General features: G+C 44.0%; 1 protein-coding gene and 1 long non-coding RNA gene across 6 annotated transcripts in view; one reads left to right on the top strand and one right to left on the bottom strand.

Moving 5' to 3' along the window:
- Positions 1-1,677: 1,677 nt before the first annotated feature.
- Positions 1,678-13,960, bottom strand: LOC122461133. Its single transcript, XR_006282886.1, has 3 exons — positions 12,872-13,960; positions 5,976-6,023; positions 1,678-4,820 (listed from the first exon to the last, which is right to left on the bottom strand). It is a non-coding gene; the product is annotated as an uncharacterized LOC122461133 (long non-coding RNA).
- A 296-nt stretch (positions 13,961-14,256) lies between these two features.
- Positions 14,257-24,614, top strand: part of INPP5A (inositol polyphosphate-5-phosphatase A) — a 444,123-nt gene continuing 433,765 nt past the window's right edge. For all 5 annotated transcript variants that reach the window (XR_006282883.1, XM_038409257.2, XM_038409258.2 and 2 more), the window contains exon 1: positions 14,257-14,953. Coding sequence is in view for 4 of the 5 variants with exons in the window: in XM_038409257.2 (XP_038265185.1) it covers positions 14,879-14,953 (75 nt within the window). In the remaining variant the exon portion in view is untranslated. The remainder of the gene's footprint in view (positions 14,954-24,614) is intronic.

Genomic DNA, 24,614 nt, shown 5'->3' with positions numbered 1-24,614 from the left:
TGGGGAGTTAAAAAATCAAGAGACAGATGGCAAAAATCACAGTATTATCTTTTTTTGAAAAAAAAAAATCATTGGGGTGTGTGGGGGGGGTTGACCTATTATTTTCAGATTTCTGGGATTGGTAGTACTCCAAATCCTGGCCTCGTGCCACCAGCTGGGTCCCCACCCTAACCCTAGCCTCGTGCCACCAGCTGGGTCCCCACCCTAATCTTGGCTAGGTGCCACCATCTGGGGCTCCACCCTAATCCAGTGTTGGGAACTCTTGTGATTTTTATGACAAGTAATGCAATTCTGGCCCCTGCTGGAGCTAGCCTAGTGATGACACAAGAAGCTCAAGCCTTCAATAACTTGTTTGTTTTCTGACAGCCCCCTTTGATTGGCTGCATTCCCTGTTCCCTGGTAAAGAAGAGTCAATGACTGCCGCATGCAGGAGGCAGGCAAGGCTCTTGCCTGTTCCCCTCAGAAGCAAGAGCAGTTTTGGGGAAGGAGAGGGGCCAGAGAAGGGGGGATCAGCTGACACCATTCTTACAAAAGGGGGATGGGAAGGAGGGAGCAGAAAGCTCCCTATGAAAAATAGGTTAGCTCATGTGTAATTTGCTCTTCCCTTGCCCCTCTCTGTGCTTACCACACCAAGAGTGAGAAAGGGGAGTGAAGATCCCCTGGAGCTGCCTGCCTGCCTGCCTTGCAAACTGAAGATCTTCCACAGTTCCAGGAGGAGCAGAGGTGAGACATGGAGTTTGGGTGTGTATGTACATAGCTGCCAATCAGCCACACAACAGTTGACGTGTGGCTGGAGACTGGGACAGATGTGAAGGCTGGAGGGCACTAAATGAACTGATGTAGGAGAGCAAATCTTGTTTCTTGCTACAAGTTGGCACCACTAATTTTCACATACACACACTGGGGATGGCAGAAATAGTTCAAAAATCATTGAAACATCCTTAAAAAAGCCTCATCATACTGTGGCCAATCTCACGGTTTGGGGGGGGGGGTCCTGACTATTCATTTTTAAATGTTGGGGATTTTGGTGGGATGATAAATGAACCCCACCCTAACCTTAGTGTGGGGGACACAGCTGCCACCAATGCTAACCCCAACTTTAGCCAATGACCACCAACCAACCCTAACTCTATCACCAGCCAAACCCCAGACTAACCCTAGTTTAAGGCCACCAACTAGAACCAGCCTCAAGCATGGCCATGGAAATGTTGTGGACCCTGGTCTAAATTCCATCCCAGGAATCCCTGTGAACCCTGGACCCAACACTAGCTTGATGAACATGACCAGACCCTGGGTCTAAACCCGTTCTAGAGTCCTGCTGGCCCTGACACAAACCTAATCCTAATTCAAAGGGAGACTACCAGCTCAAAGCTCAGCCTTACCTTGGAGAACCCCTGTAACCCTAACCCAGTTCTAAGGAGCAGTACCAGCCCCAACCCTAAACTGTAACCTCTGTAGCCCTAGCTTGTGGAGACCAACTGGCCTGAACCCTAATCCTACCCCAGGAATCCCTAACCTCTGTAATGCAGTCTGGGGGAGCCCTACTCTTGGTAATGCTCACCCTGGCTGGGGGGAGCCCTACTGTCCCTGACCCTAACCGCTGTCTGCAATGATCCCTATCGCCCCTCAGACTAGCCATAGGCTGGGGAGCCCTATCCTCTATAAAACTGGCCCAGAAAACTGTATGAATTGCAACCTTCACCCTGGCCCTGGGAACCTATGCCTTGTAACTCTGGGCCAGAGAGCCATACCTGGAATGACCTTAGCACTAGGCCAGGGAGCCCCAGAGCCCCTCAAATGATCCATAGGCTGATTTGTGCTATCATCCATAACCCTAATACTGGCCCAGGGAGGCCTATCATCCCTATAGCCCTAATGCTGGCCCAGGGAGGCCTTTCGGCCCCACTCCAAGCTTTGTTGAGGGAGTCCTCCAGGCCCCAGTGTTGATTCTAGCCCCGATAAGTAGGTTTGCCAATCGTAGTCAGATATTTTCCTGGAGATTTCATCATATGACATACCCTCAATGAAAGATTAATCTTTAATTCTTGGAGACTGCAGGACAATCCTGGAGGGTTCGCAACTCTACCAATAAGACCTAATTGACTCAATATTACAACAGCCCAGGGATCCCTATAATAATCCATTCTGAAAGTCACCAACCATCCCTAATGCTAAACCTAGTCCAAGATCTTTGCACTGCCTGAAGTGTAACCTTTTCCCAGATCTTTCAACTGACCCAACCTACCCTAACTATACTCAAGGCGTGGCTTGATATCTAACCCTATGACTGGTGCAGCTATGAGACTGAATCCATTACCTAACTGTCCACCAATCTTCTCTAGCTTTACCCTCAAGTCACCTGGTGAGCTAGGTTCATGCATTTTTGAGGGATGGGGACTTTGTGCTTGAAGGCCTGTGCAGGATACATAAAGAAATCCTACTCTGACAGGAGATAAAAAATAGTAACAGAAAACAAAGATCACAGAAGGGTTCGTTGGCAATTGCTGGCACATGAATGTTTATATGGAGCTGCTGGCTGATTGATTATCATTCATCAACATCTCCACTTCTCTGCTCTATAGGTTGCCTGATCAAAGCCACTCCAAACAAAGCATTACACAACCTAGGAAACTAATAAATAAAAATGTTTGTTGTGAAGTAGTTAGAGATTCTCCACACAAGAGGCCCTTACAGTAATCCACAAAAGCAATTAAATGAAAAGTTCAGACACTTGACAGTACATACAACCGCTGCATCATACAGACTCTGCACTCTGACCATAGCTCTGCACCCTAGGGATGCTAGCCTTCTAACACCCCTTTTATCTGTGTACTTCTGCACAGAGCTCTTTTCCAAGGTACCTTTCTGATAAAACCAACTACTACATCAAACATCCACAACTACTAGTGTTGTTGTGGTGGGGGAGATAACCGTTCCCATATTGACATTCTGCACATACCCCTTTACCGCATTAAGACCATGTGTGGTCTGTGGTGTATGGTTGCTGAAGTAAGGGTGAGTGCCTCTGGGTGTACAGCTAGGAGGTAGGTACAGTTGGGTGGATTATGTTTTAATTTCCTTGCTTTGTTAGTTAGTGTCAGATATGTTGTGTGTATAGCAACCTTAAATGCTTCATGATGTGTGTATGTGTATTTGAGAATAGTATAATAATCAAATCCATTTAAAAAAGCACATACTCAAGAATGTCACATATTAAACTATAATGGTGAGTAGATGCTAATAAAGCAGGATGTTTTCTTATTAGGTCAAAGCCCCTCATTTCTATTTTAATGTCATCTATTAAAGTTGTCTGATAATAATACCTAGCTGTGGAAAATAAGGGAGTTATGTGTATAATTATTTTTTTGCAAATAGAAACATGCACCTCAGTTTATCTCGTTGATATTATCCTATCTAACTGCAAGGAGTTAAATCAAAGTAGGCTGCTTGGGGCGGGGAAGAAGAGGAGAACAAACAGGAAATAAAACTATGGCAAAGATAAGGTACAGTCCACAGAATATCAAGGGTCATTGAATGGGGAACTATTGATTGGAAAATGGTCTTACCTGGCTCCAACCAGGCTGACAAGGTTTACTCTTTCCAGATCTAAGCCTAGGTTCAAAACACATTGCACCTTAGAGATGTTAGAGTAGGAAGAAAGAGGGGGAAGTGTTGCGTGGGTTGTCAGCAGCTGCTCAGGAAGGAGATGCTGACAAAGACATAGAGAAAGGGAAAAACTGCCATGAGCAGACCCTTCTCTCTCTCTCTGTCCCAAACATAGATGGAGGTAACTGGGCTGAATGGAATTTACCAAAGCTTGCGAGGAAATATTAAGGTTTAGGTAAGGGGAAAGACAAGTATAGACCTTTGTTTTATCCCTTTCCTCTACTTGCTATATATCTTTGGATGAATTCAATGGCAAAAAACTATGTTAATGTAGAGTTAAGATTGCTTGGTGGTATATTGTCCCCTTGCAGAATGTTGAATTGAGTAAAAACTCAGACTTTTGAAAACCAGAAAATGCACAGTTAAGGTTGTCCATCCAAACTTAACTCTGTCCTCTTTTAGCAATGCTCCAATTTGCCCTGTTAATACAAATCCCTTTACTTTGCAAACCCCACAGTTGCTGAAATGTACAAGCTCTTCACCTCCTTTTACAACCCATTCACTCTTAGCCACAGGATTCCATCTAACATTATTAAAGGACAACAAGGAGGGAAAACAGCTGGGCCTGTTGGGTTAACATGGTTGGGAAACGGGGTTGCCCCCCAGAGATGCAATCCAAGAGTGGATGGATCACGTGGTTTGACCCTCGAGAAAGGTGCAGGAAGTCAGGCCTGTCACCTGAAGGATATGCTCGAGAAGGGCTGAAAGGGGCCTAAAGTGCAGCTCGCCCTGTAACCATGTTACTAGCTCTTTTATAGATATATTAATAGGTTAAAGGGGAGAGATTATACTGTATTTTGCAAAGGATTAAAATTCATGTAATCCTTTGATCATCTGCAGTATGAAAGAGTGATATTTGGTTAATGTATTTTCCAGTAGTACTGTATTTTGTGTTTGTAAGTAATGTACTTCCAAATCATGGCCTTATATTTTATATCCGACCCTCAGGAGCAGGTAGTTTATGGGTTTTCTGTTGCATATCTAGAGCTGATTCCTTTGTCCCCCCTCCCACAGGAAGAGTTTCTAGTAGAGCATCTGGGACTCTGGTTCTCAGCTCCTTAGTGTTGATATGATGAATGCTGTCCCTTCTATCCATCGGCAGCACCTCCTCTCACTTGGAACCAAAGGCAGGCGATGAATTTTGAAATATATATCTAAAATCAGAAAATGAGAGCTACTCTTTAAACAGAACAAAAAGACCGTAGAGAACTATTAGGGATTGTTTCTTAATTTCAAAATTGGTTGGGGGAATGAATTACCCCTTTAGAGCATCCTAACTCTGTCAGATCTATGATGTTATGAGAGTGAAGAGCACTGTTGCAGCCAAATGCTAGGAGCAGCACAGATACAAAAGATCTGTGAACAAGTTGAGCTTGCTTATTGTCAAAAGAAAAGGAGTACTTGTGGCGCCTTAGAGACTAAAATTTATTTGAGTATAAGCTTTCGTGAGCTACAACTCACTTCATGATGAAGTGAGCTGTAGCCCACGAAAGTTTATGCTCAAATAAATGTGTTCGTCTCTAAGGTGCCACAAGTACTCCTTTTCTTTTTGCGGATACAGACTAACACGGCTGCTACTCTGAAACCTGCTTATTGTCAGTTTCTCAAGTGACTAACATGCTGGGTATCTGTAGAAAAAACAATCCAAGCCACCTCCTCTTTTTTCCTTGGGAGCAATCTGCAGTGAACAGGGATTCAGAAGCCAGTAGCAGGAGGAGCTTTGCTGAAAGGGACCTAATTTGTTTTAAAAAAGAAAACTTAGGACAAAACATCCTCATGTCCACTTTGCTTGCTCCAGAGGAGGAAAAGAAGAGACAGACATGGAAATAATGAACTCAGAGCTTGCAAGATATTGATGCCTGTGAGTAGGAGTGTAACACCCTATACCACATGTTCACCACTTTTATATGTTTGATATATTTTGTACAAAGAATGCCTTGTGAGATATCATATGAAAACTCATAATCTGCTGAATATTGCTATCATGTTGAAATGGGTGTAGCATGACTGCCTGTAAAATTATGAAATTTTGCTATAGGATTGTTACTGAAACATGTTGTAGCTCTGGGTAATGCCCACAAATCATTTTCTCAAAGACAAGGACATGCTGGCATATCAGCAAAGTGCTAAAGGGTCATTACCTATTTAATTGACTATTCACTAGCAGGAGGAGAGGTATAAACAAAGAATTTACATTTTGTCCCCAAAACACTTCAAACCTCCCATACACAGGATACTGTTAGTCTGCACTCTGGCTGAGGAGGGGTTATCTTCAAAGAGGGGAGTGGGATATAAAATGGGAGGCTGACCTCCACCTCACCTCTCCCCTCCATCTCTATTCACAGCAGCAAGATCACCTGAAAGACAAAAAGAAGCATCACTGAACTTGGGGGAGTGATCCTGGCCTGGAGGTTTTCCAGCCAGCAGACTACTGTAGGCTTTTGGTGAGAAAAAGTCCTTGTGTTTTTCTATTAGCCTTGGTAAAGTTTAGGAATTTGCTTGCATGTTTATCTTTTTATTTCTTTTTGTAACCAATCCTGACTTATATGCCTCTATACTTGTAATTGCTTAAAATATATTTTTCTCTAATTAATAAACTTGTTTTATCGTTTTATCTTCAACAGTGTGTGTTTGGATTAAAGTGTGTGGAAAAATCCATTTGGGATAACAAGGCTGGTCATATATCATCCCCAGTGTTAGAATGAGGGACTTCTTATGAGTTTGCACTGTCCAGTAGAATACTAAGCAGTACAAGACACATGTTTCTGCGGAAGAGGGCTGGGGCTAAGACTATATGGGTGTTGCCCTGTAAATAATTTCTGGATGACTGGGAGAGTATTCAGCTGGGAGTGATTTTTACATGCTAGTGGCTGTGTGTGCGTAGACCCTGGGGAGGTGGTTGTTCACCAGCAAAGTAGTGTAAAAGGCACCCCTGGCTAAGAGTTCAGGGGACACTGCTGTTCAACAGTCCAGACTATACCCTGGGGAATGTCACAAAGACTGAGAACACTTTCCTCACCTTCTTGCTTCTCCCATTAGGCAAAACAAAAGTGGTCACAATCTTACAGTCTTAATGCAGGTGAAACCCCATTGGAGTCAGTGAGAGTTCTGATCAAAGTCATTGGGAATTTTGCTCATGTGGGAACTGTAAGATTGGTTTTGTTAACAGAGTAAAAGATTGACCATATTTAATTAGTTACTAAGTTACAAAAATGACTGGTGGACTTTCTTCAGACTGAATATGACTGCTAAACTATTTTTTCAAACTGAGAATAACCCTTCTTTACCTATATGAGTAAGCAGGAAGCATAATCAATCAGCTGAGTCCACTTTTTCGGGATCATGAGTGATACTGTGCCAGAAGTAGAGAAGGAAGGTATCGCAAGATAATATCAGCTCTTTCATGGAATCAGAGGGAACCTTCATTTTTTGAATAGCTTCTTCTCTCCATTTCTGTTGCCAATCATAGCTTTCTGCATTTGTCCAATTTAATACATTTATTAAAAAAAGTTAGGTTATGTAAAGTTGTGTTCATATCCTCCATCCGTGATTCACTCTAGTCTGGTTTCCACCCTCCTGTGCTATTGGAAGTGGTCTCACCAATGACCCTTTCCTGGCTAAATCTCAGGGCCTCTTTCTTGGTCTTTAGCCTCCTCCACCACTTGGCTGCTTTTGATATCACTGATCTAATTCTATTTCTCTTTGGCTTTTCCTGACGCCTACCTTGCTCCCCTCAGATCATTCAAAATAATCACCATCTTAACATCATTCTGACCATATAACCCCTAGGAAAGAATATACTGACCCTTCAAGGGTCAGCCTGGAGTTCATAGATCAGCCAGGGTGCAATTTAGGACACTCCCTGCTCTGCTCCAGTGATCTGTTTAAACAGAAAGAGGAAGCTGAGTGGGGGGAAAGGGCCTAGAAGCTGCACAAGGAGGTGATCTCTCTCCAGCTCCCAGGAGGTTAGTCTGACCAGGCACAGTGCCTGTGTTTTGGACTTATAATTTGGGAGAGCTGAACCTGGGTCCTGAGGTAAGGGCGTTTGATTTGTTTTTACATGTACTCTTTCTCTGGGGCTTCAATAAAGGCGATACTTCTTTTCACTTTACTTCTTTTCACAAGAAGTTGGTTTGGCTTCTTATTGCCTTGATCTGTGCAAGCAGACTGGTTGATACCCAGTGAGGTGGGGCTCACCTGCAATGCCATATCTGGCCAAAAGGAGGTACTTAGGGAGGCCCACCTCTTTACAATCTCCTTTGAGAGCCTCTTTTAATGATTAAATGATTATTATCATTTGAATTGCAATCGCATCTAGAACAGAGGTTCCCAAAGTGTGGGGCGCAACCCCTAGGGGGAATGGAGGACCCTCCGGGGCCCATGGTGGGGCCCAGGCCAGGTCCCATAGTGGTGGGGAGGGAGTGCCACCCAGCCCCTTCCCACCCCAGCTCTGCTCTGGTCTGGCCCCCAGCCACATCCCTGGCTCCCAGCCCCTGCACGCCTGACCCAGTCCCCAGCCTCAGCCGCTGGCCATGGCTCCATGTCTGGCCCAAGGCCAAGGCTGATGGCAAGGCCAGGAGTGGAGTCGCACCTCACTGCGGGCCAGCTGCTGGTCCCCACCGCAACCCAGCTGTGGCTCCGCTCCCACCCCCACCCCTGCCGCAGCTCCTGGCTGTGGTCCCGGCCCAGACACACCCCTGTTGTGGCCCTAGTCTTGGCCCCCTAACTCCTGCCTTGCTCGGGGCGGGGGGAGTCACAGACAGGGTAAGGGGGGCACTCAACTCTCTCAAAAGTTTAGGGATCACTGACCTAGAGGTTCCTAGGCTCTCCCATTAGATACAAACTACTTTTGCTTATCTGTGAAACAAGATACAAATTACTTTTGCTTAGCACATCATAGTCCCTCCACCTTTATCTTCTCTTGTATCTTTTCTTATATTCCTCCACCACCCCTTTCCGATTGCTGATGCCATCCTCTATCACCTATCATCTGGTTTTCTCCTATGCACCTTTCTCATTGATTTCACACCCGTTTTCCAATTTATAAAGATCGTTCTGAATTCAAATCCTGTCCTCCAAAGTGAATACAACCCCTCCTATCTTAGTGTCCTCTGCAAATATTGTAAGCATAATCTCCTCTCAATCATTTAAGTCATAAATGAAAATATTGAATAGTACCAAACCTAGGACAGAACCCTGCAGGACCCCACTTGGTATATCCTCCCAGTTTCACATTGAATGATGGGTAACTATTCTTTACGAATAATCTTCCAATCAGTTATGCATCCACCTTACAGTAACTTAGTAACTTCACCTAGCCTAGACCATATTGCTTATGAGAATGTCATGTGGGACTGTGTCAAAAGCCTTACTGAAGTCCAGATATATAACAACTTCTGCTTCCCCTCTATACACTAGGCTGGCTACACTGTCAAAGAAGGAAACTAGATTGGTTTGACAGGATTTGTTCTTGACAAATTTATGTTGTGTATCACCTTATTATCCTCTAGGTTTGATCAGATTAAACAATAAATCTGTTTCAATATTTTTCTGGGTATGAAAGTTCGGCTGAGTGGTCTAAAATTCAGGAGATCCTCCTCTTTCCCATTTCTGAAGATAGGAACTATGTTTGCCCTTCTCAAGTGGTTTGGGACCTTAGCTGTTCTCCATTAATTTTAGAAGATAATCACTAATGGTTGAGAGATTGCTTAAGTACCCTAGGGAGAATTTCATCAAGTCCTGCTGACTTGAAACTGTGATGGCAGGATCATGTTGAGATAACAATGTGTGTGCTGCATCTTTGTCCAGTAGTTGCCTCAAGGGTTCACACACATCTGAGAGACTTGGAAAAAAAATTTTCAGAAAGTTCACAAATCCTAAGGGTTTGTCTACACTGGCAATTTACAGCGCTGCAATTTTCTCACTCAAGGGGGTGAAAAAACACCGCCCTGAGTGCAGCAAGTTTCAGCGCTGTAAAGCACCAGTATAGACAGGGCACCAGTGCTGGAGATGGTTTTTTTAGAGTGCTGGGAGAGCTCTGCCACGACTACACGAGCCATGTTAAAGCACTGCCATGGCAGCACTTTAGTGTTCCTAATGTAGACTAGCCCTAAGTGTCTGAACTGATTTAACATCTTTAGGTGTTGGCATCTACTGTATTGCTCTTTCCTTTTGTTATAGCCTTTGGGAGGTCAGCAAATGTCCCAAGAAGGATACTACAGTGAATTGCAATTTCATATTGTATTTATTCAATTTCAGATGCTTCCCTGGCACTTTCTAGTAAACAAGTGAGGTTCTGGTCATGATTACCACAGATTCTGGCATGCTGTCTCCATGTTGGTATGCTAGAATATCATCAGCTGTGATACTGATCCCTGAGAGTCTTGTTGGTATGTATTGCTAATAATGTTGATTATTTTCCTGCTGGAGATTGGATCCCAAGAGACATTCTCATCTATCTGTATCTACCTGCTGGTGTCTAATATGCAGCGAGCTTTCTTTATCCAGTACTGCTACAGGGAATGCTACGCTGCATTGTCTGCTCTGGATATGTTGGTTATTTTGCTTGTGTGTCTATTTTGTGAAACATTTGTCCCAGGAGGCGTCTCAGTAACTCCATGAACTAATTTTTAGCTGAAAACAGGGTTTCCTGTATTGTATGTTCTACCTCAAATTTCAGCCTGTATACTTTTCCTTGTTGTTCTTTTTGTAATTTACACTGTCTTAGTGGCATTGCCATTGAATAATTTTAATTTGACTTTTCTTGGTTGCAGTTTTGCTTTTTTTTTCTGCCTACTGATGAGGAATTTTTGTAGCTTAGCATATTCACTAATGGCCCACTGTGTATTTGGCATTTAGTATCCTATTTGTGTGCTGCTGTCTTCTCTTTGCATGTGGAGCTAGTCTGAGCATTATAAACCATTTATTTTTGCTGAAAGAACAGGAGTACTTGTGGCTCCTTAGAGACTAACAAATTTATTAGAGCTTAAGCTTTCGTGGGCTACAGCCCACTTCATCGGATGCATCCGATGAAGTGGGCTGTGGCCCATGACAGCTTATGCTCTAATAAATTTGTTAGTTTCTAAGGTGCCACATGTACTCCTGTGTTTTTTTTTGCAGATATAGACTGACACAGCTGTTACTCTGAAACCTGTCATTATTTTTGCTGGTTTGCACTGCATTAATGTCATACAAATGTCATGCAAAATCTGGTGCTCTGGGTTACTGATTCCTTCATATAGTGCAATTTTTTTTTCTTTGCTTTTCTCATCAGCAAGCTTTGGCATAATGATTTTTCTTGGCACAATTATTGTATATAACCCCCTTATGTAGGGCATTTTTCCATACTCATGTTTTTCTCTACAGTTACCTTGCCTCCCCCACTCCCTGGTCTTCCTTTGTGTTTTGTCTGTCTCCTCTACTTTGTATTTGTACATTTACTTTTGCATGAATGTTGGTATGTTTTCCTTTGTGTTTTACTACTTTCCCTGAGCTGCTTAGTGAATTAACTGTGTGTCTGCTCCACTTATTCTCTGCATTTGGATATGAGCTTGTTCACTAACTTTGCACACATCTATAGCTCTTGGTAGAGTTATTGGGGGCTTTCTAGGCATTTGCATTCAACCTTCTGTATCTTTCATCCCTATTACTAATCTATCCTAAATTTGTTCATCTTTTAATCTTTGATAATCAGATGAGTTAACCATTGTCCAGTAGCCTGGCAATATTCTGATCTATTGTTTCTCCAGATTCTTGATCACAATTGTTGAAGATACTTTTCATATACAACATTTTTTGTGGGTTGAAAATTATTTTGGGGGCACCTCTAGGATTTTACACAGGTCCTCCTGATCTGCTGCTGATATATCTGGATGCTGTTGGCGCATATGTCAGCCTTTGTCCATTACAATGAATGTATAGTGTGGCTGCTGGCTGTTTTTTTTTTTTGTTTCTGTGTTGCTATTCTGTAGTTTTCTGTAGTGATCTAAAGAATGTCCAATTGCTAAACACATCTCCTTTACGTCCATCTGCTCAGGGACAGGAATCCGGTATGTTTCTATGATTGTTTCATTTGTGTGGTTTTGTTTAGTTATTTTTTTTGTTTCTGATTTCCTGTGCCTGTAGGCGCCAACTCACTTCTGATACCATGTTCAGTGTTCAAGCATAATAGAGAGAAACTAAGACACTGCAATATTCAGGTTTGATTCCTTCCTCCACACATACAGTCCTCTCTTATCAAGCACTTTCGGAAAGTGGAATTCTTTACATTCTTAGAAATTATCATTTACGTAGAATATGATAGTATGTTTAACACCCCTTATTGGGAAGTTACCTATTGTAACACTCTCTTTACAAATTATAGTTGCTATTATCACACTGATATTGACACTTCTTCCCAGAATAGTTTTAGAGGACATCTGGAATAACTCTGATTCCTCTTTCTTATCCTCTCACTACAATTCCGTTAGGGTAATGGAGAACCAGTTTTCACACTGGAACTTACATTTCATTTGTCAGATTGTGTAGGACTTAACCTCCATCTTACATATAAACCACTATCCCAATGGAGGGTCTTTCTTTCCCAAACAAGGAGAATATTCTCATAGACACTTCATTAAGTCAGTCAATTCTCACTAGCTTTTATGATGTCTTGTACTGTCAAGCCTTCCAGACACACTCTAAGCATCTGGTCCAGCACCTGAATTTGTGCTAATAGAAGATATAGATTTCCTTCTGTATATATTAATTGAAATACAAACTTTATATTTTTTCTTCTTTGTACAATGCTCTTCTCTGTGCTTAAAGTGGTCTGAAAAAGTGTGGCTGAGGGTCTCATTACCCCATCTGCCCAGCAATTAATTCTGTCACAAACCCCAAATCAATCCTGTCTCCTCAGTCCTCACACATCATTTGTGGCCCCACATTTGTTCTGCCTCCCCTGCAGCTCCTGGGGTTCTTCACTCCTCTCCTCAGGCGTGGGAAGGGGTTTCAGGGGTTCTTCACCCCGCTCTGCCTCTTCCCAGGCCGGGTGTTTTAGAGAGGAAGGAGGAGCAGAGGGCCATCTCATTGCTCATTGGAGGGGAAAAGGGAGCAGCACCACGCTGAGCTGCTAGGTGTGGTTGGCTGCTCTTCCCAACAGCAAGTGGGGAAAACAGCCAAATTCATCGGATAAGGTGATTTTGGCCCCTGCGGAATCATAACTAACTTGTAATCCTGCTTCTCTCAAGGTGTTGTGATGAATCTGTGAGCTCCTAGAGGGCAGTGTTAACTTCCAGCACAACATCCTGCCAGTACAGGATTCCATACTTCATTCAGCACTGAGAAGGCAGGGAACCTGGCTCAGGAGGGAGCCAGAGGATGCATTGAGCAGGAGCAGTAGGTCAGAGGCAGCCTGTGAAGAGAAGGCATGAGCTGGGAGAGAATGGCTAAGCAGCAGCCCGTTGCTGGCAAAGGGGTCTGTGCTAACCCCCTCGAGAGTTGAATACTTGAGAATACCTGCAAAGGGGTGGCAGGAATGAAAGAACTGAACTCTGGGGGACTGCAGGCCAGTGAGTGATTGCTTCCTTCAGGGAGCATCCCTGGTGCTAGGCAGGAGGAGCTCTGCTTTCATAGCATAGGATTGGGAACTATTGTGTGTTGGGTTTTTGTCTTTATTTGGATAAACATTAAAACAAACATAGAGAGGTTAATTGGACTGTTAATATCGGGCAGTCCCACTAGGGCAATCCTTTGTTGTTCATGAGACTTTGAGTGTATATCACCATGGGCTGGAACCTTGAGAGTCTAACTGCGCCTGAGACAGCACCTTAACTCCCCTATCTCTCAAAGCGTCCTGGCCTGCTTCATTCTGAGACCAACTGCCACCAGCTCAGTGCATCCAGAACATTCAAATTCAGTTCCTTGAGGAGCAGGAAGCAAAGAGGTCCGCAAATGCTAAGTGTAACAAATGTCCAAAGAGGGTGTATAGAATAGGGCTGTAATGTATGTAATTCAGAGAAGCAGTATTACATGTAATAATAATAGAACAAAGTGCTTATATAGGACTTATCATGTGCTATACAAAGGAGATCAGTATCATCATCCCCAATTTGGAGATGGGGAAGCTAACACACAGTGACCTAATGTGACTTGCCCAAAGTCACCTAGCTGGCAGTGGCCAAGCCAGTAATGGAACCCAGGTCTACTAAGTCCCAGTCTAGTGCTTTATCGACTGAGCTAGAGTAGGGGAAAAGGGAGGTGTGCATGGACCTGTATGCCAATGCCCGAACCTTCCCTCCCCCCATCAGGGAGCCAGGAGGGGAGTGTCCCTAGGAGAGTTTTCTCTTCCATGCTCTCTAAAGCTCACTAGCGAAAGCAGGAGGCAAAGTCCCCTGGGCTGGATTAATATGCAGGGTGGCCTCATCCAGTGATAAACCACAGATCACCCACAGAGGGGGCAAAACGGACCTGACTCCCGTTCATTCAGCCTCTGCCACGGCCGCCTGGCCCTGCAGGTGGGGACACGCCTGCCAATCGCGCTCTCTCTCTCCCCCCCCCCCCCCCCGCCCGGGGAGAGCAGCAGGAAGCTAGCTGACGTTGCCCTTTTAAGAGCAGCCCCGTCGTGTCAGGCCTGTGACGTCAGAGAGCGCAGAGCCCTAGTCCCTGCTGCCTCTGTTATTGCAGCCAAAGGCTGGGAGTAGCAGCAGCCGCCTCGGCAAGGGCAGCTCTGGCTGAGCCAGGGGCTTCGCGCAGTGCCGCTGCCCGGGCGCGTGCGGGGAGAGCGCTGGAGCCCCTTCCGCAGAGCCTGGCCATGCACAGGGATTCCGCCGCCGCCGCTTCCACCAGCAGGAACTTTCCTGGCGGGAGCCTAATGGCTGCGAAGGGGGAAATCTAAGGACAAAGTCTTCGCCTCCAGCCCGGGAGCCGGGGAGAGGGTGATCCGGCAGCAATGAGCCCAGGGGCTGCTTGGCCCTGATGCCTCCGTGCCTCCCCCCGGCGGGAGGACTGAGAATCCCTCGCTTACCTTCCTGCTCCTCCCCTGGCGCACAGCCGAGCGAGTGAGCGAGGCAGGGGCGGCAGCTCCCCCCTCCCCCCCGGGGGGCTTTGAAACTGACTTCGAAACTTCCGCGGGGCCAGGGCTCCCCCGGCCGCACCCCGCCGCCTCCCCCGCCACCCGCCGGCGTTCCCGTTTCGCCCCGGGTTTGGGGGCGGGTGTGCATTTGTAGGCGGTGTCATGGCGGTGAAGGGGGCTGCGGCAGGTACCGGAATGTTGTTAGTAACAGCCAACGTTGGATCCCTCTTCGATGATGTAAGTAGCGTGGCTGGGGGTGTCTGCACACCGGCAGGCAGGCAGGGAGGGAGGGAGGCAGGCGGGAGCCCAGGTTGTCGCTGCCGCCCGGGGCTTTCCTGGGTCCCAGCTCGCCCGTGCGGCGCCCGAGCCCTTGGCCGGGCTGCGCGGAGGATGCAGGCGGCGTGTGTGCGTGTCCCTGAGGCGGCGGAGGTCCCGGGGCATCTCCCCGGAGTGGCTCGGCACAGCGAGCAGGATCCCAGGCTGCTCGCCGCCTTGCTGGGTGGGGTTTGCCCGGTCCTAGCGCCCTGCCGCCCGCTGGTTCTTCTACGGCGAAGGGGGTAGGGGCTCGGAGCGCCGCCCAGCCCGAGCCTGGGGGCGGGCTTTGCAAGGGCAGCACCGGCGCTAGGGCACTGCCAGGGGGAGCACCGGCCAGTTGCAAGGTTCTTGCTCGTCCTCTGAGCCACCCCGGCGGCGGGAGGGGCCTGGGGAAAGGGCTCCGGCTCCAGCTGCCTCGGCGGGGGGGGGGGGCATCATCTCACCGTCACCGCTCCTAGCGCGGCTCTCTCGGGCAGGTCCCGCACGTACAGCCGGGCCGGGGTCGGTCCTGCCTGCCGGGCGTGGGAAGTGACTGCTGCAGCCCCCTCTTCCCCGCAAGCCCTGCCTCGGGGCTGGGGAAGCTTCCCAGCCTCCTCGCAGCTCCGCTGCCGTCCCTCCCCCCCCCCCCCCTTCCACCCTCCATTCCCGGCAGCATGCAGCAAAATCTGTGCAGTGCGGGGCCAGCTAGCCTCCTGCCTCTTCCCCACCCCGCCCCCCATGCCTGAAGCAGGGCCCTTCCTTGCCAGGGGTGGGGGAAGGATTCGCTGCTTCCCATGCATCCTCCATTCCTAGATAGAAAGCTGCTGGGGTCTGCCTCTGAAGACCCCTGATCGGCAAATCCACCGCCCCAAGGCTTGCTCGCTGGGGAAAGTTGGTTTGTTTATCATCAGCCGGTTAGCAACAGTGTGTCATGTTCACTCCGTGCCCTGGTGACTTTGTTGTGTTTCTTTTTGTTTATACACGCTCTCCGAGGACTGTATAAACGAAGTAGACTTCCAAGTCGGAAATGCCAGGGAAAAGGTGGTACCTGTCAATGGGGCGTTGCTGTTACAGAAATTGTTTCACGTATGAAAGGAATATAGGCAAGAGAGTGTTACTGCTTTTTATTTAGAAACTACTAATCGGAGATTGACTCTTTATTTAAAGGATTAGCCATGTTCATGTACACACACTCCCCCACTTAAGCCTTCAGTGAGCTCTGTGCAACTCAGTGAAACTGCTGTCAAGCAAAAGTAGTTTTCCTTTCTGTAGCTTTGTATAATTGGAGAGATTCTAATATATTTTTAAAACCAGAAAGGCTTGGAGTGATATCAGTCCTTAGGTTTTCTGTCTCCTACAATCATTAAACTGAAATTTAGACTTTATAAAATGTCACCTATGGTGATGACTGGTTTCAGAGTAGCAGCCGTGTTAGTCTGTATTCGCAAAAAGAAAAGGAGTACTTGTGGCACCTTAGAGACTAACAAATTTATTTGAGCATAAGTTTTCGTGAGCTACTTCATTGGATGCACGAAAGCTTATGCTCAAATAAATTCCTTAGTCTCTAAGGTGCCCCAAGTACTCCTTTTTATGGTGATTGTGTATGATAAATCAGTTTTTATTTAGCTAATATTTTTGTATTTTAATAAATATTTATAAGGTGTTACACTTTTTTCCATAAAACTTGACTACTTATTCGTTTTTAAATGGCGTTTTTCCCCAGTGTTGGTGTATTTTATGTCAGCTGTTTTGTGCTCCTACCAGTAAATATGTAAGTTGAATATTTGCTGAAGGTGGACTTTTGTTTCTCTGGAGGCCTTAGTTAAAATGTCAAGGTAGCCAGAATAATTTAGTCTGCAGCAAAATGCTTTCTTGGAATATTATTTATGCTCTTCTAAGTTTTCATTTCTTAACATATCAAGCAGTATATCATCGTCTCAGTCAGATGATACAATTCCTTAGCTGTGGTTCTGAAGCCTCAGAAATAAAACCTTGCGTTGTTTTCATTCTCATGGGGGGTGGGGGGGGGGAAATCTACTGCATTCCTTCCAGTAATCTCAAAAATGCTGCAACTCAGCTATACTTCCCCCCCCCCCCCAAAATATTTTTGTACATGGTGTCATGAAAATATAATGCTTTAATTTTTGTTTAGCGCCATATATTATTCACAGAAATATTTTAAATATTTTCCAGAGGAAAAAATATGATAGCACTTGACATGTCTAGGATTAAAGCAAAGAGGAGAAATTTTGTTTGTAAATTGGCAAAAGTTAGTTTATCAAAATGCTTTAAACTGCATAATCTTCAGAATATTAGCTGGGATAACAGCCAGGGTTCCGATCCTGCAAGGACTTGCATGTATGGGGTGAATTCTGGTCCCTCTGAAGTCACTGGCAAAGCTCCAGTTGACTTTTTGATGAAACCAGGCTTTCACCCACGGTGAATGGAATAGTCCCATTGCCTCACAGCTCATAAAATTGAGAACATGCGTAAGTCTTTGCATGATTTGGGGCCCAAGATTCTCTTAGTTGAAGACTGTAGCCAAGTGAACTAACATTAGATTTGCCTCATGTTTCACGTGTTGTACGCAAATCATTGTTTAAGTGTACTTCAGTGAGCAAGTTCCAGTTTTTTTTGTCGTTGTCATAATTTTAAAACAAGTGGAATTTCACCATTCATGGGACACTGATAGATGCCTGCATTAAAGACACAGTTAGTCTTTTAACTAATTTTATTAAAAAACACAGTTTGAATTCAGCCTACATTTATTTTAAAATGCACGTGAATTCAGTTTTGTATTATAAAAGGAATATGTACAAATTATGGCCTTGATCCATCATACTTTTACTCGGATGAATAACTTTATGTACATGGGTAGTCTCACTGAGTGCAATACAATTATAAATGTGTTTGCAGGACCAGAGCCTGAAGTGGCAAAGTAATTTAGTCTCAGTATGCTTTCTCTTTTCAGAAAAATACATGCTAGAGCATTAGCTCAGAATGTGTTGCGTAAATTCTCCTACCGCTGGTAGGGATTTTATCTCTTGACTTTTGAGCACTGTCATTGAGGTAATCCATGTCTTGAGATTTAGTGACTGCCTGGAAGCTCTTAATTTGTGTTGTAGGAGGTATTAAAATTCTTAGAGGAACTGAAGCATTTTTATTATTCATTGAAATGTACATGGCCCCAAAAAGGAATATGTTGGTTATTCTCTTAAAATGAAAACAAAGAGTTTCTACAAGAAGAAGAAGAAGAAGAAAGGATGTATTTGGATATATCAACTTTAAGGTGGGCAATAAAAAGACTGGCCTGAAGTTTCTTGATTACATTTCTGGTTTGGTGCTGTTTTAATTGTGCTTGCCGATTGACCAGTCAAGTTTCTGGAATTATGTCTGTTTCATTAAAGTATGATGAAGTTGAAATTAGACTGGTTTGTGGATTTAAGCTTTTAGGCTCCATACTTATGAGTTAGCAGATGATTGCTTTTGTTTGTTGGAATCTATTATTCAGGAAAAGAATAAGAATCTGTTCTGTGGAAGAACCTGTGACATGAACTGATTGCACTAGCAAATAAGTACTTTATTTTTGTAAATTTCACCCACTTAATATATATTGACTTTAAGATTTTTGCCTGAAAAATGCTTTCCAGTGCCCATATTTCTTTTATTCTGAGTTATAAATTTTACATTAAATCTAACTCCTCTCTGTACATTTTAATATGGTATTGCTGGGTCTCAATGTAGTGTAATTAATTTTTAATGGTCCAACATGGAAATTGGAGGTGGGCTGGAAGTTTGAATCTGAATATTCTGTGCAATGCTATACTGTGTTCTTTGGCTCATTGGTGTGTAATTTATCCTTGTGCAGAAGGTTTGTGCAAGGCTTTACACACCTTAAACCCTATATTAAGATTGCCCAAAGGAAACTGCACTCACAGGCCTTAAAACCCTGTGTGCTGCCGTTTTGAAACTAACCATGAATGAGGGCACTCTGGGGGGGGGGGGGGGGACAAGTTGAGGGGAGAGTCCAGGAGATCTACAGTTATATGGATTTACTGGACCAGGTTGCATCAAGGTATTGTGGCTGCTGCTCTTCCAGCCTTCAGACTAAAAAGTGTGTGATTTCTCTTCCCTCTGCATCATCCAAATAAACTGTGATTACACAGGCTTTATGGTAAATAACTTTCTCTAGTTTGTAGCACTGATGTTGCTGTGCAGCAAAAATATGACTCGCATTCCAAATAAGGTTATTAAGATTGGCACTGCTTGCTTGCCTTATTCCTTATTTGAAACCAACTTTTCATAGTGGAGCAGATTAAAATCTTTTTTGCATGGTAGAGAGTTTCAGTTGGGTAGCATGACCTTTCTTAATCTCAGATTAGTAGTATTGCTATTCTGGTTACTTTTAGTAATGAGTGAGAATTGGTATCTTGTGCCCTTGTATTGGGAAAAGTAACTTCTCATATCTTACTGATTTGCTCCCTTCAGTCATCTGCCCCATTTATAGTAGATTATTCATGAACTCGTGAGTTCGCATTGCTGGGTTTAACAGTCGTGAGTGACTGAATTGGGTTTCTTGATCTCTCCTTCTCACCAGTCATTGGGACTATTTCATTAGAAGCGTAAATGCAATGTTTCTGAGATTTGCGAATGTATTTTAGAGATGTTGGTGCATACAACTTGCTTTATGTTCTTGTATACTGTATTTAATCATTTAACACAAGTCTCACTGTATAAACATTTCCTGTTTTTATCACAGTATACAGTTGCTGACAACAGAAGATGGGAGTTCAGGTTGGGGGCTGTGGGCTACTGCTTCTTCTTTTTTTTTTTTTTTTTTTTTTTTTTTTTCCCCCCCTCCCCTCCCGCCCACCCCCCCGCTTTTGCTGCTGCACTTACACAACTTCACATCTACCTGACAATGGATAGACAGTGTTCGTAGTGGCAAAGAACTTAATTTGACTGGCACATTTGTGTGTGTGTTGTGTATAGTTTTGATTATATTAAAATCATAGTTAATGTTTGCATCAGATTTAGGGGTGTGTATTTTTTGTCTAGGTTATTTTAGCACACTGTTAAAACAAATAAACAAAACACCTGTAGTTGGTATGCTGCGTAGCCAGATTCTACTTGCGAGTTTTCACTAAAACGGACAAGCCATTAACTTCCAGTAAAAAATACAAAACAGTTTAGGACTTTAAAGTCTGCAGTTTAGTAAGATCCAGCGATGACTTACTTTCCTCCTCCCATCCCAGCTTTCTGCAATCTCTTCAGTTAATTAAGAAGTAATAAATTACTTATTGCTGTTGCTTTTCATTTTCTTTAGAATAAGAGTTAGGAACCCATCAGTTGTGTGATGAGATGGTGGTTGGGGAAATGGGTGAGTTATTTAGGAAACATTTCAAATGTTAATCTTCCCCAGAAGTGTGTGAGGAGGGCTGAACAGCACTGAGGAAGGATAGGTCTATTAAAGCTTATGATAATTTATACGTGTACAGCGAAACTGCAAAGGGATCCACCAGAGCAGATCTTTATACAGTAACTCCTCACTTAACGTTGTAGTTATGTTCCTGAAAAACGTGACTTTAAGCTAAACAATGTTAAGCAAATCCAATTTCGCCATAAGAATTAATGTAAATGGGGTAGGGGGTTAGGTTCCAGGGAAAACTTTTTCACTAGACTAAATGATTAACTAGCTTTTGGCTGAGCCCTCAAGGGTTAACACGTTGTTAATGTAGCCTAATGCTCTACAAGGGTGCACAGATGGAGGGAGGGAAGACAGGCAGACAGAGATACACACACCCTGTGTGGGGGGGAGAGAGAGATGCACATTGCCCCTTTAAGTACGCTGACGCCACTCCTTAGGTCCACTGTCTTTTTAAGTTGGTCAGGAAGTTGAGACAGCAGCTGGTGCCCCAAGCTCTCTCTGTCTCTGTTTGTGTCTCCACCCTGTTGTATATGGAGAAGGGGTAAGTGGGTGCAGGAACAGGGGGAGGGAAACACCCTGACATTAGTCCCTCCCTCCCTTCCCCCCCACCTCACACAGCAAGCAGGAGGCTCTGGAGAGCAGCTCCAAGGCAGAGGGCAGTAGCAGCACAAGGCGGGGGGGGGGGGGGGGAGAGCGGGACAGCTGAACTGCGGGCAATTGATAGCCTACTGGGCGGCTGCCGCACAGGGAACTTAAAGGAGTGGGGAGCTGATAGGGGGCTGCCAGTCCACCCTGGTTCCAAGCCCCCCACCAGCTAACTCCAACGGGCTGCTCTTCCTGCAAGCAGTGGACAAAGCAGGCGGTTGCCAAACCACGTTACAAGGGAGCGTTGCCCAACTTTAAACGAGCATGTTCCCTAATTGATCAGCAACGTAACAATGAAACAACATTAACCAGGACGACTTTAAGTGAGGAGTTACTGTACCCACAAAACATCCTGTTAACTTCAGTGGGACTTTGCTCAGCAGGGTCTCTCTGCAGTGTTGGGATCTTAGTTTCAATTATTAGTGTGTATCCGGGCAATCCTGTTTGACTTTCATGAAGGATATTCCTGCTTGCAATAATCAATTTCTTAATATATTGATGTCTGACTCACATGTGTACAAGCGCAGGTCATACCTATTCATTTTTTTTTTTTTTTTTTTTTTTTGTTGAGGCAGATACCATCACCTACTCCCACCCAATGCAGGCAGACAACCACTTCTCTTCCCCTCTTTCAGGTAGACAGATCAGACGGACCTAGAGGTTAGGGGTGGAGAAAGGTGAAGCTTTAAGGTAAGTCACAATTTGGGCCTAACTAAAATTCCATCATCAATACAAAGAATGTAATATTTAAACAAAAATACTGGTTCTTAGTCCTGGGGGTAGCGCTAGGGTGTTTGTCTTTTAGGTGAGTAGCAGTGGGTGATACTCTTTAGGGCTTTATTTTGGTCATTGGTTCAGAACTAGTGTTTAGAAATGTTACTAGTTGTGAAAGTATTTGTGTCAGTGCAGCCCAAGTTCAGCTACAATATGGAAAAATAACTTTTAAGTGAGAGAGCACCCGTTCTTTAAAATCAGGTCATTCTGGTTACCATCTTGTTTTTTCCTCACATCAGTTCTAGCAAGATTTACCTGCCAATATTATTACTGACTCTTTGACTTAGATAGGTTTCAGAGTAGCAGCCATGTTAGTCTGTATTCGCAAAAAGAAAAGGAGTACTTGTGGCACCTTAGAGACTAACAAATTTATTAGAGCATAAGCTTTCGTGAGCTACAGCTCACTTCATCGGATGCATTTGGTGGACTGTTTTTTCCACCAAATGCATCCGATGAAGTGAGCTGTAGATCACGAAAGCTTATGCTCTAATAAATTTGTTAGTCTCTAAGGTGCCACAAGTACTCCTTTTCTTTTGACTTAGATAGTTAGGAAAAATTTTCAAAAGTGCCCAAGGCCCATTTTCAATGAGTGTCAATGGGATTTAGGCTCCTAAGTCACTTGGGTGCTCTGGAAATGCACTCTATAATGCTTTTATATGTAGTATAGATGTAATTACAAGCTTTTTGATCATACTTGGCTATCAGTCTAGTCCGAACAGTTCTCAAGGTAGTGGGCTCTAAAATCAGTTCAGAATGAAAGTGTGGGTAAGAGAAAGATAAAAGCCATTAAATCTGAAGCATAGACACTTTTCATTTAGACATTTCATTTTTAAAACCAGTTTGTCCTTTAATGGACAGTGAATGCAATACATAATTTAATCTTTACTAAGTGTGATCCAAGTTTTCCATGCTTGAAATAGTCAGTGTAGTTTGCTTCTCACACTAGATATTGATGAGTTTATTGGCATTACCTGATGGAGGTGATAAACACTTCATTCAGGAAAAAACTATTTTGAATTTTGTTGGATACCTTAATTTCTGTATGATGGAGAAGTGTTTATTTTTTCAAGTGGGTATTAAGAAAAACCTTTATAGTACCTAATCAAAGCTTGAAGTTTGATAAAGCCCCTTTTACTATTCCTTCCGATCTGAACTATTATGCTTTTTACAAAATTATTTAACTTTTTTACTTCATTGCTAAGAACAAACATGTGCAACACTTGAGTTGTCATGCTTTTATTCCTTGAGCTGTTCTGGCATCATCTTGGATGGTGGTACAACAACAAGGAAGTAAAAACAAACAGTGTCAAGTCTGGCTGGATGAAGGCCTTGATTCAGCAAGGTACTTCAGCACATGTCTAACTGTAAGCATGTGTGTAGTCCTGTTGGCTTCGGTGGGACTACTCACATGCTTAAATACCTTGCAGAACTGGGACCTTAATTAGGATCAAATTCTCTTTCTATCATTTAGCTCAAATACGTGGTGAGGAGCATAGAGGATGGGCTGCTGGAGGGGAGGAGGGAAAAGACACGGGGCGGGGGGAGGAGGAATCCCCAGCACCAGCTTGGCCAGTGAATTTGTGTACTGGTGATCAACCATTCCGCTCCTGCCCCACCCTAAGCATTCATCCATTAGTTCAGAAAGATCTCCTGCAAAACAGTGTCATGTCACATGGTTGTAAACTCTCAGTAGGGGCTCCCTTCATACTGCTACCAATGTACTTGGCCTTCTGCAGCCCTCATTAAAGAATTTAGCCCTAAAATCTGAGTTTGTTCTCTGGTCTACTTTGTTTCTGCATCCAGGGTTAAGTGACATTGGAAAACAATCCTATTATAAGTGGGGATTCCAATTTTAGGTCGAACCAACAAATACTGATGAATGCTGTTTTAGAGAGCCAAGGAAGAAACCTTTTTCAGTAATTGTGGGAGTTTGGTTTTTTATTTTTTTTTTTTCCTCGCTTTCCATCACTGTAATCTTTTCCCCTCCCCTCTCTATTGTCCTCTGACGTTGGTGTCTGCTTTTCGGTTTCTTATTTGGAGGGTGGTATGCAGCCGCTGTGTGTGAAGATGCATAACATGAGCATTGTTTGTTATAACAATGTTGCCCTTCCCAGTTTCCTTTCTTTGAAGTTAGAAGCATACTGGAAAATGCTGCGTACAGTTACCAAGTGCATTGATATCTTTAAATCTGTCTGGTGGTTTTTTTTGTTTTTGTTTTTTTAAATAATCCTCCCCCCCATTACACTCCTCCATAAAAGAATCTCAATTGTATCTTTTCCCCACCTCTTTCACTTCTGTTTTGTTAGCATTTGTTAAATCAGGTGAAGCTTGGGGGGGAAGTTGAAACTTAAATGTGAGCCTCATTTTGGCCCCACCTAAAATTTCCCCATTTGATATTAAAAAATAGTCGGGGTAGGGGTAAGAAATCATAGGGTCTCATTTTCCTCTGCAGCACTTGAGTACCTACTATGTTGTGGCGTTCGTTATACCTTGTTAATAGGACAGGTAGTAACAATGCCTGAGAGGGGCAACTACATTATCATAGGATTGTTTTTTCGCGCGCACACATAAGGAACAGCTTGAAACTGCGTGTATTCCTGCTTAATAAACGGCGGACAATAGTTACGTTGATCTGGGAGCCTGCATCAGTTTGTTAGCTCCTTGTTTGCTTATGGCTTAGGTAAATGATGACAAACAGCACAACGTACATATGCACAGCATACCTATTGCTCTCGCACATGCAGTTTTGAAAATAAC

This window comes from Dermochelys coriacea, chromosome 7 (genome assembly GCF_009764565.3).
Source record: "Dermochelys coriacea isolate rDerCor1 chromosome 7, rDerCor1.pri.v4, whole genome shotgun sequence".
NCBI lineage: Eukaryota > Metazoa > Chordata > Testudines > Dermochelyidae > Dermochelys > Dermochelys coriacea.
This window is presented reverse-complemented; position numbering and strand designations above follow the sequence as displayed.